The sequence below is a fragment of the Danio rerio genome, chromosome 2, assembly GCF_049306965.1.
Source record: "Danio rerio strain Tuebingen ecotype United States chromosome 2, GRCz12tu, whole genome shotgun sequence".
Lineage (NCBI taxonomy): Eukaryota > Metazoa > Chordata > Actinopteri > Cypriniformes > Danionidae > Danio > Danio rerio.
The window spans coordinates 8,256,775-8,276,256 of record NC_133177.1 but is presented as its reverse complement, the minus strand read 5'-3'; the positions used below and the strand labels follow the sequence as shown (position 1 = coordinate 8,276,256).

The 19,482-nt window shown below is 36.2% G+C and overlaps 1 protein-coding gene across 4 annotated transcripts in view; it reads left to right on the top strand.

Moving 5' to 3' along the window:
- Positions 1-19,482, top strand: part of ephb3a (eph receptor B3a) — a 109,973-nt gene that overhangs the window by 81,359 nt on the left and 9,132 nt on the right. For 2 of the 4 annotated variants that reach the window (XR_012384973.1, XM_068222928.2), the window contains exon 15: positions 2,009-2,202. Coding sequence is in view for 2 of the 4 variants with exons in the window: in XM_068222928.2 (XP_068079029.1) it covers positions 2,009-2,202 (194 nt within the window). In the remaining 2 variants the exon portion in view is untranslated. Of the gene's footprint in view, positions 1-2,008; positions 2,203-11,155; positions 12,393-19,482 lie in introns of those variants that run through there. The other 2 variants (XR_012384962.1, NM_131097.2) reach the window with 2 other exon arrangements.

Here is a 19,482-nt window from a genome sequence, read left to right as displayed (position 1 = left end):
CATATTCTGCGATGTGACTATTGTAAATGATCACATTGCGATATGGAAGCTGAAATGATATATTGTGCAGCCCTAATTTGAATCCAAAATATTGTTATTGTATTAATAATAAATAATAATAATAATGACAATATAGTAAATAATATAGAGAATAAAACAATAAATGTCCTAATATTAATAGTGTAAGTTACTATAAATAGATTTGTATTTTTTTCAATTAACATTTTGACTTTATTATTATTTATTATTCATTTAAATTAGGATAAATATATGGTACTTAACATTGAAAAATTATATATATATATATATATATATATATATATATATATATATATATATATATATATATATATATTTTTTTTTTTTTTTTTTTTTAGTTGTTCTTTTTCATTTAATCTTAGTGTTAATTTTCATGTTCATCCCAATTCAAATTAATAAATAATAATAATAAAAACTATACATCATACAACAGTAACTGCTTGATAATTGTACATTTTTAAATATTATTTAATATAAAACAGTCATTTAAATTAATAACAGTTAAATAACATTTGAGTGGTGGGTTCTATATAATAATAATAATAATAACAATTGTAATAAATAATGATATAATTAGGTGATGCAGTGGCGCAGTAGGTAGTGCTGTCGCCTTACAGCAAGAAGGTCGCTGGTTCGAGCCTAGGCTGGGTCAGTTGGCGTTTCTGTGTGGAGTTTGCGTGTTTTCCCTGCATTCGCGTGGGTTTCCTCTGGGTGCTCTGGTTTCCCCCACAGTCCAAAAACATGCGGGACAGGTGAATTGGGTAGGCTAAAATAAAAATATTTTATAAAAAGGGACTTAGCAGAAAAGAAAATGAATGAATAAATAATACAATTATTAGAGTTATAATAATAATTATTATGATTATCATTATTATACATTGTAATTCATATTTTTTACCAATTTAATTATCTGGAACTGTGTTTTTTTTTTTATTTCATTTACTTAAATCAGCATATATGAATGCTAGTATAATACAGTATTTACTATAGTACAAATATACTAAATATATTTGAATACATTACTAATAGCATAAGTATAACAGCAATGACAATTTCATTTTTTAGTACTATAAAAATGCTAAATGTGAAGTCATTTGTTAGCTAAATATAATTCCGAATCCTCTTTATTTTAATTTCAGTAGTGTAAAGTAATGAATTGCAAATTCTCAAATTACAGTAATTGAGTACATTTTAGTGCTGTATCTGTACTTTTACTCCACTATTTTATTTTTTCTTGCCTATTGTGATTGGCTGAGTAGAAAAACCAATCCTGTGATTCCTGTCCAATCAAATCGCACATAGAAACTAAAGCCCATCCTAGTGAACAATCTCAAGACATGGTTGCTTTATAAATTCAGCAAACCATTTGGAAACATGCCCAAGATGTCCAAAATCTTTACACTCAATGACATTGATGAGAATATAAAGGATGTTTGATGACAGAAATCGTCAAGTGGCCTTAAATGATAACCAAATGCACTACAGAATGTTACGTTTTCACACACATGCATCAGCCTTTCACATTTTAATGCTACCAAAGGACTACCTTTTACTCATTCTTTAGTAATATTTACAACTGATACTTTTACTCTACTTGCGCTACATTTTTGGCCCTGTAATTGTACTTTTACTTGAGTACGACATTTCAGTAGTCTTTCCACTATTGTTTTTAATTATGTGCTAAAATGTGACATCATAATATCCATCATTTCGCAACTGATCGTTTTCTGTTTCAAAACATGAACTCTTTTATCTCTATTCAGTGATTTTATAACAAGCACTATGCAGTAGGTTTTATTCCCAGAAGGATTTTTCGACACTATTAATCTTTATTACGTTTTAACCATTGTAACAGTTCAGCCGCATACAGAAATACAGTGTGCCTAATAAAACTCTTCACAGCGTTGAGTTTTTGGTAATTTGAAAGGACAGTGTAATTGGTGTCTGCGTATGTGTGTTGATGCTGTAGGTGATGAACGCAGTGGAGCAGGACTACAGGCTGCCTCCACCCATGGACTGCCCCGCGGTTCTGCACCAGCTGATGCTGGAGTGCTGGGTGAAGGAGCGCAACATGAGGCCGCGTTTCGGACAGATCGTCAGCACTCTCGACAAGCTCCTCCGCAACGCCGCCAGCCTTAAAGTGCTCACCAGTACACACTCAGGGTGAGCAGACAACAGGCCACAATACACACAGGTCAACTGTGCTTTTGATTTACAGGACAAGACAGATGCTTCTGCTGAAATATAGACGCTCAAATCAATTTTGGCAGAGCATGCGGTAAAAGAAAGGCTGAAAAGTCGTCAAACTGACAAAGCTTATTTTTGACATGCAGTCGAAGTAGACTGTAGTAGTATTTCCTCTAATGTCCTTTCTTATAAGTCTTATTTTGCCTAGAATTAAAGTTTTTATTTTATTTTTAAGCCACTTTAAGGTCAATATTATCATCCCCTCTAAGCATTTTGTTTTTCGATTGTCTACAAAACAAACCTCCCTTATACAGTGTTTTGCCTAATTACCTTAACTTGCCAAATTAAACAGTTTAAGCTGAATACTAGTTTCTTGAAAAATATCTTGTAAAATATTACACTTACCGGTCACTTTGTTAGGTACACCTTACTAGTACTGGGTTGGACCAACTTTTGCCTTTAGAACTGGCGTTATCCTTCGTTGCATAGATTCAACAAGGTTCCGGAAATATTCCTCAGAGATTTTGGTCCATATTGAGATGATAACATAACACAGTTGCTGCAGATATGTCGGCTGCACATCCATGATGTGAATCTCCCGTTCCACCACATCCCAAAGGTGCTCTATTGGATTGAGATCTGGTGACTGTGGAGGCCATTTGAGTACAGCGAACTTATTGTCATGTTCAAGAAACCAGTCTGAGATGATTTGCGCTTTACGACATGGTGGGTTATCCTGCTGGAAGTAGCCATCAGAAAATGAGTATACTGTGGTCATAAAGGGATGGACATGGTCAGCAACAATACTCAGGGAGGCTGTGACGTTGACATGATGCTTATTTGGTTGTAATAGGCTCAAAGTGTGCCAAGAAAATATCCCCCACACCATTACACCACCACCAGCAGCCTGAACCATTGAAACAAGGCAGGATAGATCCATGCTTTCATGTTGTTGGCGCCAAATTCTGACCCGACCATCCGAATGTTGCAGCAGAAATCGAGACTCATCAGACCAGGCAATATTTTTCCAATCTTCTCTTGTCCAATTTTGGTTAGCCTGTGTGAGCCTCAGTTTCCTGTTCTTAGCTGACAGGAGTGGCACCCGGTGTGGTCTTCTGCTGCTGTAGCCCATCTGCCTCAAGGTTAGACATGTTGTGCGTTCAGAGATGCTCTTCTGCATACCTCTTGCCTTTCTATTAGCTCAAACCAGTCTAGCCAATCTCCTCTGACCTCTGGCATCAACAGGCATTTGCGCCCCTAGAACTGCCACTGACTGGATATTATCTCTTTTGTGGATCATTCTCTGTAAACCCTACAGATGGTTGTGCGTGAATATCCCAGTAGATCAGCGGTTTCTAAAATACTCAGACCAGCCTGTCTGGCACGTTTAAAGTCATTTAAATCTCCTTTCTTTCCCATTCTGATGCTCGGGTTGAACTGCAGCAGATCCTCTTGACCATGTCTTCTTGGCTAAATGCATTGAGTTTCTGCCATGCGATTGGCTGATTAGAAAATTTATGTTAATGAGTAATTGGACAGGTGTACCTAATAAAGTGGCCAGTGAATGTACATAACATCATCATGGCTAATAAGAAGATAAAATAAATCAGTTATTAGAAACTATGAATGAGTTATTAAAACTATTATGTTTAGAAATGTATTGAAAAAAATCTTTAAACAGAAACAGAAATTGGGGTAAAAATATATCGGGAGGGAAATACTTCTGACTTCAACTGTGTTTCACTACATTGTGATTTTAAAAAAAATGTAGGCCTTGTTAAAACATCAGGGAGCATGAATGTTTTGCTGGGTGGTTGTTTTTTTATTACTCAGGAGATTTAGAATTAGGATGACTAAGGAGTTTTTAGGTTTTAAATTTAAATCAAATGAGTTTTTAAGGCACTTTGTGGTGTAATATATGTAAATCCCCGCCGTGAGATAATGTTGCTGTTGTAAGAAAAAAAGTTGCAGTTGCAACATGTATAAATTTCACAAAATCTAAAGTTTGAATAATAAGAAATAAATTACAGCTAGATATAAAGACAGTCACAATGTGAAATTTAAAATAACAGATGTAGTTTGTAAATATAAATGTGGAATACAGACTTTAGTACAGTGGCCGAATAAGATTAATGTACTGCAATTTTAAGGAAACAAGTGCAATAACAAAATTGCCAGCAAATGAAAAAGGTCTACATTCATTTGACAGCAGACATTCTGCAAATTCTCACAATACATTGACATTTAAAAGAAACAAAAGAAGTCCTCATAGCACTTTCAAATAGTACCGAAACAATGGAAATGTTTCAAGGGGACCCTAAAGTGTGACGGACCCAGCTATTTAGGTTATGGTTATTTAGTCTAATAAAATACAAAAAAAAAAACAAGGGAATCAGGATGTTGAAATAAACAAATAAAAAACTCACCTTTCAAAGATCAACTACAACATCACTTAGCAATAATCACGGCACAGCGGCATCCATCACATTTTCCTGAAACATTTCCATTGTGTTCTGTTGTTTTTGTAGAAAAAAGTCAAATAAAAAAGACAAAGTCGCAATTTGAGATTGATAATGATACTGTGATACGTTACAGTATATCATAATATGGGAAAGCAGGGTGCAACCTCATAAAACAATGTTACGGTTTTAAAATGTTTCAATTCTGTTGTTAAAAATTTTAGATATAGTCACTTTGTGCAATCTTTTGTTGAAATTAAGGAAGCACTACAATGCTAGATGCACTTTGTCGAAAACCAGAGCTAAAAATGCTTAGTAATTAGTAGTTAATAAAAAAAAATGTATTCAATGTCTTTTTGAAATTTAACTCAATAACTTTTAACTGATTTTAAAAAACACAAACACACACACACACAATAGCAGTGCGTCTGAAATTGCATACTTCATGCTATATAGTATATAAAAAACAGTATGCGAGCCGAGCAATATACTAATTCAGGTATTCTCAACTGGTGCCGACTACTAGGCGTCAATGATCCTGCAGGTGGGCCGCAAAATATTTTACTATAATTTTGGGATATCATTATTAATATGCTATATTAAAATGATCGAAGTGATGCACTTTCTCCTGTTCTCTGATTGATTACTTCATGCGGCCTCGTGATCGCGTTTGCAACTAGTACTCGTAAGTCTGTTCATTCACAAAGGGAAGTGAAAGTTTCTCTTTGTGTATTTTTGTTTGAACTGTGTAGTATATCCACATAGTTGTCCAAATAATGTCCTGTGAGTGTTTTATAATGGACGCGTGCCCATACAGGAGGATCTAGAGAGGCGCAGCGGTGTTTCTGTCATCGAATGTAAAATAAAATTGCATATGAGCTTCAGACGCGCTCTGGCGGAGCTGTCCTCTTTTCTTGTCAGCGATCTCCCAATAATATTCAGCTGCAAACTCAACAGCCATTAGATCAACGCATTTCAACAGATTTAGGGTGTTTTACTGTATTTTACATTTTGAATATTTTTAAATAGTAGATATTTAATAGTAGATATTTAGTAAGTGCAGTTTAAAGCAGAAGCTGGTCTTTTGCCATCTCCCTGTTGACCTGTGGTTCTCTTTGAATCTGTGTATGTTTTTTTATTATATACAGTTGAAATCAGAATTATTAGCTTCTCTTTTATTCTTTTATTTTATAACATTCTCAAAGGATGTTTAACAGAGCAAGGAAAATTTCACAGTATGTCTGATAATATTTTTTTTATTCTGGAGAAAGTCCTATTTGTTTTATTTCTGCTAGAATAAAAGCAATTTTAAATAATAAAAAAATGAAGGTAAAAATTATCAGCCCTTCTAAGCTATTTTTGTTTTTGATTGTCTAAAGTGTTGGAATATCAAGCCAATCCCACGCGTGTTCAGTAAAAAAAGGTGAGGAGACGGTTTTCTTCAATGCCAAAAATATTAGTAATTTATTACATACAAATGAATAAATCAATGATGGTTACGTTACCCCAATGCAAGACAAGAATTACATTCAAGAGGTTCACAACTAACATACATTTCCCTGACTCCAGAGCATACACACAACTGATATTAACATGTGGAGTTTTGGTGTAACGTCACTTATCAGTCATTCTGCAGTCCTATGAGTGTTGCCCCCAGACATACTTCCTCTTTCTGCAACCCTTCTCTGCATACCAGAACTGAACAATTACATGCATCTTTAATATATTTCACAACCTCTATAAGCATCATGCTTCTTGTGACATGTCTAGACTTCTTATTAGACAGCAGTCTGAAACAAGGGCCCCCACACTATATGTATTCTTATTCTGCTATTTCCCTCTTGTCAGCATTACCTTCTAAAAAGTATGCAACACAGTAAAAAAAGAAGAAGTATGCCTGGTCTATATATGGTATCATACAAAAGAAAAAGATAGATTAATCTGTTGTTAGTAAAGATACAAAAGTAATAAAAATAAATTCCTTTTTCTCCACAACAGAACAAACCAACATTATACAATAACTTGCCCTATTACCCTAACCTGCCTAGTTAACATAATTAACCTAGTTAGGCCTTTAAATGTCACTTTATAGAAGAGTCTTAAAAAATATCCAGCGAAATATTATGTAGTGCCATCATGGCAAAAATAAAATAAATCAGTTATTAGAAATGAGTTATTTAAACTATTATGTTTAGAAATGTGTTGAAAATCTGCTCTCTGTAAAACAGAAATTGGGGAAAAAATAAACAGGGGGCTAATAATTCAGGGCGGCTAATAATTCTGACTTCAGCTGTATATAGTTTATTGTTATGTATAAATAAATTAGAAAAAATAGAAAATAATAGAAGGCACAACAAATCAGGTTTAAATGAGCATTTCATACAAACATTTTAGCGAAAAATGTCAGACAGGCAGGCCTTCAAAAATTGATCAAAGAAAGAAGTGGCCCCGAAGTTAAAATGGTTGAGAACTTGTACTTAATCCTGTAATAATTCATAGTATTTGAAAAAACAGTAGACGAAAGGTACCCGGATAACTTACTATCTCCTGTGAGATTCTGGAATACGCATAATTTATTCACATAATTCACATACTTTATAATTAGGAGCAAATTAATGCAACTGACGCAGGTAGCGTTCCGCATTCCGCGTCATTTACACAACAGCTCTTTGTTCTCAGATTTGCATTGACTTGTATACAATTCATTCATGCAAATTCTTAATTCCATGTTTGGTGTAAACCCAGCATATAAAGGCAATTTCTGATGTACAAATTTATGTCAATAAATACAGTTTGTCTAATTATTATGTTTCTTTTTGTTTTTCTTTTTAAAATATTGTCCAAATGATGTTTAACAGAGCAAGAAATTGTTCACAGTATTTCCTATAATACTTTTTCTTCTGGAGAAAGCCTTATTTGTTTTATTTCGGCTAGAATAAAAGCAGTTTTAATTTTTTTTAAACCATTTTTGGTCAGTATTATTGGCCCCCTTAAGCAATTTTTGTTTTTGATTGTCTACAGAACAAACCATCAACATACAATAACTTGCCTAACTTCCCTAACCTGCCCAGATAACCTAATTTTAAACCTTTAAATGTCACTTTAAGCTGAATACTAGTATGTTGAAAAAAATCTAGTGAAATAATACGTACTGTCATCATGGCAAAGATATAATAAATCAGTTATTAGAAATTATTTATGTTTTAAAATGTGTAGAATAAAATCTTCTCTCCGTTAAACAAAAATTTGATGGGGGTGGGGGGATATACAGGGGGGCTAATAATTCTGACTTCAACTCTATATGCGTTAATAGTGTGAACGTAACTGCGATCTCCGCATGAGGAGAGTTTTAATTACATGTTAGAATTCTCCATTGCAGTCTAACAGAGACGTTTGAGTTTGGCTCGCAAGCTAAATTTGTAAACCGAACATGTGCAATAAAACAGCTATCATGATAAGCAAAACCCTCCGTGTCAAGCTATGCAAATCACTGTTTATATGTAGAGCTGTTCCCCCACCCGTCTCCACACGATAAGCAGTTTCAAGCACATAAATTATCCAGCAAATAAATGCAATCCATAACGCTGCTGAGTCTGACTTAGTCAAAATAAGCACGCTCATTTCACTTGCGTCTGTAAACGCCTGGAGCGCTTTGAACCGCACCGTCTTGGGATTGGAGTAACGGCTGACTTACACACAGTGCAGTGCCCTTTCCTCTTCGCTGGCTGCTGTGTCTGCTCGCTGGGGAAGCTGCTTTCGCTTTAGACTATGGCTAGCGGAGGTGGCGTGGAGAGCTTAATAAGGGAGATGGAGGAGATGCTAAAAGAGAGCAATGAGTTTAATTAGTCGGCTAATGAGCTTTTTAATGTGCCGGCAGTGGAGCCCCGTGCCCAGTGGTCGAGTGTGTGTGCGAGCGAGTGTGTGTCTGTCGTGACGCTGCATGCTGATGGCCTGTGTATGATTCATTTATGTTTGCATCTGTATGCACGAGCAGCCGTGGCCGGGCTGTTGACATGCCATGATCCAATCTCCAGAGGCAGCTGTGTGTCCGTGTGCCTGATTACCGTCCTCATTGGAATGAGAGCCAACACATTTGGCCTGGCTTTACTGGGAATTTAAGGAATGGTTCAGATCAATATTAAAAAATTGTCATTGTTTACTCCCATTTTGTTCCAGATCTACAGTGGGGGGAATAACTATTAAATGTGTCACTATTTTTCTCAGAATACATATTTTTGAAGGTGCCGTTGACTTGAAATTTTCACCAAATGTTGATAAAAACCAAAAAAATACGTAAATGCAAAGAAAACAAAACTAATTAGTTCACAAACTAAGTTTACACAGGAACAAATTATTGAACACATGAAGAAAGGGAGATGTAGAATAGCAGTGAAAGCCCAGACAGCAGCTGAAATCTCTTAATAGTTGTCAGCATCCCTTTTCTCTTCGTCACTGTAAATAAATATTAGCCGCTTCAGTCCATATACATTAGCAGGATGATGAAGACGAAACCAGGGTGGACATTTCAGCAAGACAAGGATCCAAAACACAGCAGAGGAAACTCTCAAATGCATTCAGAGAAAGAAAATCAAGCTGTAGAATGGCCTAGCCAATCACCCGACCTAAATCCTATAGAAAATAACAGATTTTAAAAATATTTTTCAGATTTGTTTTATTTTTCTGTTTGTATTGTTTAGGTTTTTAAAATAATAATAATAATATTAATAATAATAATAATAATACATTTTATCTGAATAGTACTTTTCTTACATGCATGCAACTCAAAGCGCTTCACAAACAACAAACAAGCTTTGTAAAATTATCCAAATAAAAAGTATAGACAAATAAATCAAAATAAACAACAAATATATACTCAGATGAAAGCACACATGTCCACTCATACAGTTGAAGTAAAAATTATTAGCCCCCCTGAATTATTAGCCTTCCTGTTTATTTTTTTCACCCAATTTCTGTTTAACAACAAGAAGATTTTTTCATACTCTATATGAGAATATAAAAAGTTAACCAGTTACAGTACAAGCTGTGTGGAGCGATTACAAGTAATAAAACACAATTAAATACATATTTTGCAAGCTGGAGAAAACAAGGAGGCAACCATTTTAATCATACTTAAGTTACTTACACTTGTGAAATAAAGGAAGAAACTGATCCATGAACTGTGTGCTGTAAAGTTCCTGTTAAGCTCTGACAAAGTCCCATACATCAGTAGTCTTTTCTGATCTTTCCTTTAACAAACAGTTGACGATTCCTACGTTGCAGAGTAGATTATTGAATTATTAACAGAATGTTCACTCAATATTCACTCATCTTCAGTTATGATCAGTCCCACATACACCTGCACTCCACTGGTGTTTAAAGGGAAAAGTGCGTTCACGTTTTACCTGATCCGGCACTTCATATTTTGTGAAACAATCTACATTTTTTCATATTTAAACTTTATGTTTTTATTCACTTAGAGCTGTCGCACACTGTATGGAAGTTAATTTTCAAAAACCCATATTAGGGCTCTTTAATCCACAGAGTCATTTAGCTTAGCTTAGCATAAATCATTGAATCCGATTAGACCATTAGCATCTCGCTCAATATTTAAAAAAAATAATTGAATAATTTTCCCATTTAAAGTTTGACTATTCTGTAGTTAAGTTGTGTACTAAGACTAATGTGTAACAGAGGCTAGCCAGTAGGTGCTGTACAGGTAAACCTCACTCCTCTGACCTCTAAAGGTGCTGTAGTGACAGATCTCTAGAGGCCATGGTCTTTAGCCTCCTTGTTAAAGCAACCGACTCCTATGCGGAAGGTCACCGGTTTGATACCAGCTTGGAGCGGGTTGGGTGGCATAGGACCGGCAGGGCTATGTTGGTGTTGTGACCCGGAGCGGAGTGAGGTTAAGGAGGGTGAGTGTAACAGAGGCTAGCCAGTAGGTGCTGTGCAGATAAACCTCAGTCCTCTGACCTCTAAAGGTGCTCTAGCTGGTTTGATACCAGCTTGGAGCGGGTTGGGTGACGTAGGACCGGCAGGGATACAAATGGAAAATGAAAGTTGCTATTTTCTAGCCTTATATACTCTCATTCTGGTGTAATAACCAAGGAACTTTGCTCTCATATGATATTGCACAGCGCCTCAATATAGTCCCCAGCTAGGTAGCTAGAAAATAGTACTGTGAAATATCATCTGCCATGATAGACAGAAAGACAGACATTGAATTATCTTGTGCGGACTAAAGTAGAAGAACATGACATTTTCCACAGATGTAATTCTTCCTGTTCGCATTCAAATGAAACATTTGGTGAGGCGTGACCAATTCAAAGCAAATTGATTTCCACTTTGACGTTACATTACAACAGAATCATCATTTCATGTAGAGTCTCTTGAAATTAAAGCCCTCAGTTCTGTCAATTTGTCATGCGTTAGCTGATCTTTGCTTTTTTTTTTTATTTCCTTCTCCACAGAGATCTCTGTCGAATTGGCGGGACTCTGCCGGGGCACCAAAGGAAGAGTATAGGAGATGCACAAGACATAAAACAACAAATGAGCCAAACTCTACCCATACGGGTTTGACTGATTCAAAATACACACACAAAAAACACCTGCTGAGCCTCCAGGCTAGCAACAACTGACTGGGACAATCAATAGAAAGCCCATGGAAAATGACTGGAGCCAACTATTGCTTGAAGAGCCAATGGAAAAACCTGTATACAATTTGAGACAGTGTCGCACCCCTTCCCAAGGAGCCTGTGGAAAACAGGCGTGTCCAATGGAAAACTGTATCGCAGCCTGCGTTTCGGCACCTGGGGATGCTGGGAAATCACAGCACATGTTAATTGGAATTCTGTATGATGGCGCCTCAGGCAACCGTCTTTGTTCTTCCCTCCCTTTTGCCATGACTTTCTTGTGTTTACACTGAATTCTCATTACATGGATTAAATCGACAACGTTTCTACTTCTCAGGTTCAGTTTGCATGTGTGCATGTGTTTCTCTACTGGCAAAAAAAAAAAAACTAAAAAAACAATCACTTTCTTCCGGAACTCAAATCCCTTCCATACTCATTTGCCGAGGCCACAAACGATGAGACGGACTGGAGAATTATAAGCTAGCTGTAATAATGTTTAAATAATGTATTAAATGTACGCCGGGACCGTTTGATGTTGGCTAGAGGATATTTTGCCACTCTTTCTCCCTCAAAAATTCTTCTGATCTTTTCTTCATATTGAAGAAAGGACGAGAGGAGTGGAACAGATGAAACTTTCGGAAAGAGACGTTACAGAGAACGGAAGGTCCTATACGGACGAAAAACAAAGCGGACTGTTACAAATCAAGAAAGGTGTTTTATTTACCTCTGTTGTATTTCGTCTTCCATGAAACGCTCCCGAGACTGAGAGGTTTGTCCACGTGGAGGACATCGAGCTGTGATTTTAAGATTCCCATTTCCCCAGCTTGTAAGCGAGGGGGGAATTGTGCTGTGTGTATGTGTGTGTGTATGTGTACAGTATGCTCATGTGCGCTTGACCGAGCTGGTCAGGCTCTACAGCTTTACATGCATGCCATATTCAAAACTCAAAGCTTATCCGAAAGGTGAAACGACGACAGGTTGACTCGAGCTGTTGTTTGATGAATATTCCGCTTATTTGAATTCCGTCTGTTCAGATATGCATAACTATGTAAATAAATGCCTCATAAGAACTGAAGAGTCATCGGCGTGATTACAATGGCTGATTTACAAGATCCATGACACCTACATGAAATGTTCCCAACTATTTATTCAGCGCTAAGAGCAACTAAATGAGACATCACTGGGTTTTCTTTAACACTCTGTGTGCACATGCAACAATAGGCAATGTTCAAACACAATTAACCATGCGAGAAAGTCATTCATTTTAGTTGAGGTATTTAAATCAACATGTATTTATGCTTGATTCTATATATGTAAACACATCATGCAGGTTTGAAATGGTTTTTATTATTAAGGGAAAACAAAATACATAACTACATAGCCCTGTGTGATAAAGTGTTTGCACCTTAAACCTAATAACAGGTTAGCAGCGAAGTTTTCAATTACTTGAAATGTGTCTGTTACAGTGTTTGTGAAGGAATTTGTGGCCCACTCATCTTTATATAGTTGTAATATAGCCACATTTGGAACATGAACTGCATTTTTAAGGTCATGCCACAGCATCTTAATAAGATTCAGGTCAGGACTTTGACTAGGCCAGTCCAGAGTCAAAAAATATAAGAATATATTTGTAATTGAGGGCAGCTAGCCTCTTTGTTAAAGCAACCGACTCGCATGTGGAGAGTCACTGGGTTTTGTTTAACACTCTTTGCACATGCAACAATAAGCAATGTTCAAATACAATTAAGCATCCATTAAAGTTATTCCTTTTAGTAAATCAGTTTGTTAAAGGTATTTCAATGAACGTTTTTTAAGCTTGATTCAGTATATATATGTATATAAAGTGGTGTGAAAAACCACTTTACTGATTTTGCCCCTTACTGATTTCTTATTTGTTTGCATGTTTGGCACAGTTTATTGTTTAATATCATCAAACTAATTTCAATATTAGTCGAAGATAACACTAGTAAACACATGCTGTTTTGAAATGGTTTTTCTGATTAGGGGAAAACAAAATACAAAACTGCATAGCCCTGTGTGAAAAAGTGTTTGCCCTAAACCTATTAACTTGTTGGGCTACCAATAGCAGCAAAAACTGAAATCAAGTGTTTTAGATAACTTAAAATGAGTCTGTTACAGTGCTTGTGAAGGAAATTTAGCCCACTCATCTTTGCAGATTTGTTGTAATTCAGCCACATTTGGAGCATGAAGCATCTTTGTAAGGTCATGCCACAGCATCTTAATTGGATTCAGGTCAGGACTTTGACTAGGCCAGTCCAATGTCCAAAAAAACTAGAATATATATGTAAGGCCAGCTAGTCTCTTTGTTAAAGCAACCGACTCGCATGTGGAGAGTCACTGGGTTTTGTTTAACACTCTTTGCACATGCAACAATAAGCAATGTTCAAATACAATTAAGCATCCATTAAAGTTATTCCTTTTAGTAAATCAGTTTGTTAAAGGTATTTCAATAAACGTTTTTTTTAAGCTCAATTCAGTATGTATGTATATAAAGTGGTGTGTAAAAGTGTTTGCCCCTTGCTGATTTCTTATTTGTTTGCATGTTTGGCACAGTTTATTGTTTAATATCATCAAACTAATTTCAATATTAGTCGAAGATAACACTAGTAAACACATGCAGTTTTGAAATGGTTTTTATGATTAGGGGAAAACAAAATACAAAACTGCATAGCCCTGTGTGAAAAAGTGTTTGCCCCTAAACCTATTAACTTGTTGGGCTACCAATAGCAGCAAAAACTGAAATCATGTGTTTTAGATAACTTGAAATGAGTCTGTTACAGTGCTTGTGAAGGAAATTTGGCCGACTCATCTTTGCAGATTTGTTGTAATTCAGCCACATTTGGAGCATGAAGCATCTTTGTAAGGTCATGCCACAGCATCTTAATTGGAATCAGGTCAGGACTTTGACTAGGCCAGTCCAATGTCCAAAAAAACAAGAATATATATGTAAGGCCAGCTAGTTTCTTTGTTAAAGCAACCGACTCGCATGTGGAGAGTCACTGGGTTTTGTTTAACACTCTTTGCACATGCAACAATAAGCAATGTTCAAATACAATTAAGCATCCATTAAAGTTATTCCTTTTAGTAATTCAGTTTGTTAAAGGTATTTCAATGAACGTTTTTTTTAAGCTCAATTCAGTATGTATGTATATAAAGTGGTGTGAAAAAGTGTTTGCCCCTTACTGATTTCTTATTTGTTTGCATGTTTGGCACAGTTTATTGTTTAATATCATCAAACTAATTTCAATATTAGTCGAAGATAACACTAGTAAACACATGCTGTTTTGATATGGTTTTTATGATTAGGGGAAAAAAAATACAAAACTGCATAGCCCTGTGTGAAAAAGTGTTTGCCCCTAAACCTATTAACTTGTTGGGCTACCAATAGCAGCAAAAACTGAAATCATGTGTTTTAGATAACTTGAAATGAGTCTGTTACAGTGCTTGTGAAGGAAATTTGGCCCACTCATCTTTGCAGATTTGTTGTAATTCAGCCACATTTGGAGCATTTAGCATCTTTGTAAGGTCATGCCACAGCATCTTAATTGGATTCAGGTCAGGACTTTGACTAGGCCAATCAAATGTCCAAAAAAAAAAGAATATATATGTAATGGAGGCCAGCTAGACTCCTTGTTTGAGCAACCGACTCCCATGTGGAGAGTCACTTGGTTTTGTTTAACACTCTTTGCACATGCAACAATAGTCAATTTTCCACAATTAACCATCCCAAAAAGTCATTCATTTTAGTAAATTAGTTTGTTGAAGTATTTAAAGGAACGTTTGATTAAGTATATATGTTTATATAGTGTTGTGTAAAAGTGTTTGCCCCTTACTGATTTCTTATTTGATTGTATGTTTGGCACAGTTTAATGTTTCAGATCATCAAACTAATTTCAGTATTAGTCGAAGATAACACTAGTAAACATGCGGTTTTGAATTGAAGGTTTTTATTATTAAGGGAAAACAAAATACAAAACTACATAGCCCTGTGTGAAAAAGTGTTTGCCCTTAAACCTACAGTAATAACTGGTTGGGCTGCCTTTAGCAGCAACAACTGCATTCAACTTTCAAGTTTTCAATAGCTTAAATTTAGTCTGTTACAGTGCCTGAAGAGGAATTTTGGCCCACTCATCTTTGCAGAATTGTTGTAATTCAGCCACATTTGAAGCACAAACTGCCCTTTAAAGTCATGTCACAGCATCTCAATTGAATTCAAGTCAGGACTTTGACTAGGACACTCCAAAGTGCAAAAAATAAGAATATATACGTATAGAAAATGCTATATTCAGCTTAAATAAACAGCATAAAGCTATATGAACAATTGTTATTGCTTCTTTTATCTATCTCAAAATGACTGATCCACTAAAATAAATGACTTTCTCTGATTTGATAATGATATTTTGATCAGTATTGTAAAAACTGCTGCCAGCTCATATCACTTTTTGGATTGTAATTTACATAAATATCCTAAACAATACAGTATATCAAAGTACTGAAGTTGTTAGTACAAGTCAGTTTGTTCGGCGTTTCAATATCAAAAGTTGCCATAGCAAATATCTTGGGCCCATCATTCCATTAAAAGAGTCAGTAAATGAACGCCACCTGCAAAAGCTACTGACAAATCTGAAAGGCATAGTTCACCCAAAAATAAAACTTCTGACATCTACTCTACTTTACAAGTGAAGTTTATTTATAGACTAATTTCGAGAGGAGCACATGCTTATGATTGATAGCACCTGGTCCACATTAGCTAACACTGATTTACCAATCAGACGACTCCTTAACCACTATAAATAACCAGAGTATCTTACCTCAACCATCTTCGTCTTGAAGAATCCCCCCTTCCACCCCTACTCCTCCCATTTCCTTGTCAGGGCAGCGCGGAGGCCTAGTGGTTAGCACCAAGAATGTCACTGGCTCGGACACTTCCTAGCCAGGTCGGCATTTCTGTGCAGAGTTTGCATGTTCTTCTCGTGCTTTGCGTGGGTTTTCACTGGGCTCTCCGGTTTCCTTCCACAGACCAAAAACATGTAACATAAGTAAAGTGACAAATCTAAATTGACAGCATACACTGAAAAAAATTATTCAGAGATGATTCCTTAGATTTACTTAATTTTTTTACATTAACTGGTTGTAAACTATTTATTTGTGTTGAATTTAAACAAATTAAGTTGAAGATTATTAAACTTAATTTATTTGTTTAAATTCAACACAAATAAATTGTTTGCAACAGTTTTGCATGCAACACTTTTTTCAGTGTAGACACTTCATAGCATTAATTTACTTCCAACATTATCAAGCAGGGGAGTTCTCGAGACCTACCTGAACTCGGACTCCTCTCTCAACCTGCAATGGGAGGGAGTCCGGGGCTCGAGGATCTCACAAGTTCAGGGCTCTCTCCAGGGACAGCATGCCAAACTAGCTTTATCATCAATCATTAGCTAAGAGCGAACTTTTGAAACCTGCTTGAGTTTCTTCGTTTGTACACAAAAGATAATATTTTGCATAATGTTGCAAACTGGCAGCCACTGACAACTAGGGATGCAACAATACAGTTAGCCCATGGTTAATACATACCTCGGTTTTTTTAACACGGTTTTTGGTTCGGTTCGGTTCTCATGGCTTGACAAATGTTTTATTTATTTATTTTTTTATTCTATAGGCAATAGGAACAGTAAGAGGTTAAGGAGAAAAAAATAAAAACAATTTATTGCAATACTCATTTTATTTTTTTGTGTCTCTCAGAACCAGTTGGGTTTTGTTTGCTTGAAGGATTCAGCGAGGGATTGTTGCTATTTGGAGGACTTTATTACCTTCTCTGATATTCTGCCTACAGGCAGTCATATTGCTGGGTGATGGCGCTGCAGATGTGCAGTCATGGTTAAACGTGTAAAACAATGCTTGCACTCAGTTATTTTTTGTTTACAGTTTTTTTTTTCCGGCATTATACTTATCGGCAAAACTGAAACGTCCTCACACCGCTGATATAAAAGACGCCGGCGATTTCTTGTACTGTTGCCTCACTTCGCCGCCGCTTACTTGTACAGTTGCCTCAACCTCACTTCACCGCCGCTCGCAATGTTAAAGTGTGGAATGATGGTCAAGCACCCCTCTAACTTTAGAGCATAGTGATTGGATATTTACTCGCAGGGAGGAGTTTCCTCATCTCAGCTTTAGAGGCGCAGACAGTCAATTCGGGGAGATAAAAAACCCACATAAATTATTTTATATATTTATATATTTTATATATATTTTTTATATATTTATATATTTTTTATATATTTATAACATTTAATTATTAAATAAATAAATACTTATTAAATTATTTATTTCGCAAAACCGAGAAAACCGCAATTCACAAGCGCGTATTAAACTGTGGAAGTCGTAACGTACGGTTCAATATTATATTGAGAACCGTGGCATTCCTACTGACTACCATGGTATTTTCTTTTTTCTACTGTCGATGTCAATGGCTACCAGTTTAAAACATTTTTCAAGATATAAAATCAAGAAAAAAACGAAGGTTTGGAACCTGAGGGTGATTAAATAATGACAAAATTTAAACTTTTGGGTGAATTATTCCTTTAATTAGCAAATACATTCAATCATCATCAACCATTATTATTAATAATGTTTATTTATTTATTCACAGTGAATTGAGGTGTTGAAGTGACATTTAGGGAGTTTAGCTTAGCGAACATGCTAACATGAAAGCTTAAAATAAGACAACAATTCAGTCTCTTGTGAGCATATGTGAGAAGCAGCATGTATGTGGAACATATTGTACTTCATATTTTAGAGGCACTTGCGAGGTTATCACTTTCAGGGTGTCGAGAAAAGTCAATATTCGACGATATTTTAAAATCAAACGTTTGTGTAGCCAGTTGAATGCTATTAACGCACAGCATCTTATTCTACGTATATAGAGAGCATTGAAACAGTCACTTTTAAGGTGCCACCGCCGTCAGGATGTTATTTTAACACAGCTGCTTATGTAGGCTGCAGACACTGTGGCAGCTCACTAGGTTTTGGAACAAAGCTACTGTATTTCCACCACCCACACTAACACTCTCCCTTCCTGTTTCACAGATACACACATATAAACACAAACACACAGCCTCCCACGCAGCGCAGCCCTCCACCATCTTAATGAGAGTTCACGCAACGTGATTATTACTGCACTTTTGGCCCAAACAGTCCCTTCTCTCCTGATGAGGCAGCAGCAAAGGCAGATACGCGGATCTCCACCTCTGGGCGAATAACTCCACCAGTAAAAGAGCCTGATGTGCAACCAATTCTGCTGCCAAGCTGTTCTCTCGGATCTGCAGGCTTGCACAGAGCGGCCGGCGTAATTGGAAAGATCAAACATGCTTTTGTGCAGCGTGGGGAATGCGGAGCCTCGCCGCGGAGGGAGATCTGACTTGGGAAATCAGGGAGATACACAAGAGATAGAGAAGCTCTGATCACACTGACAAACCGCCTTCCAAGTTTGCTCATAAAGAAATAAGCGCTGGCTATTCGAGGGGATTATGCTTTATTATATATCAGGCAAACTTGTGGATAATTGGATGTTGGACGTCGGTGAGCAAAACTAAATGGCGTTACTGTGGCAGGATTGAGAAGGCTTTGAAATTAGCTTGTCAAATACAAAAGTATAGAGATAGTCTGAAAATGTATTAGCAAAAAGTTGCAGAAAGTAGATTACATCTAGAATATTCAACATTTTAAGCATCAATGAAGCCATAAGTTGAATCGATCTTAAAAATAGTATAATAACCATGTATTGAAGTAATACTTTCTGTTTTACATACTGTATATCTACATATGCGAAAAACAAATAGCATTACAGAGCCACGATTTTTCTTTAATTTCGAAGACTTATGGTTAGCATGTTGCTAAGCTAAAAACATTAAATGCCATAACCTCACATTTGACTACTACAATATATTTTACATACTGTATATCTAAATATGTGACAAACAAATAGCATTTCATTTTTTTTTTTCAATTCTGGACTGCTGTTAGCATGTTGCTAAGCTAAACCCCTGGAACGTCATTGCCTCCAGCACAGTCTCACAAGTTAACAGGCCTACTACAATATGTTTTACATACTGTTTAGGCTATCTACATACGCAACAAACAAA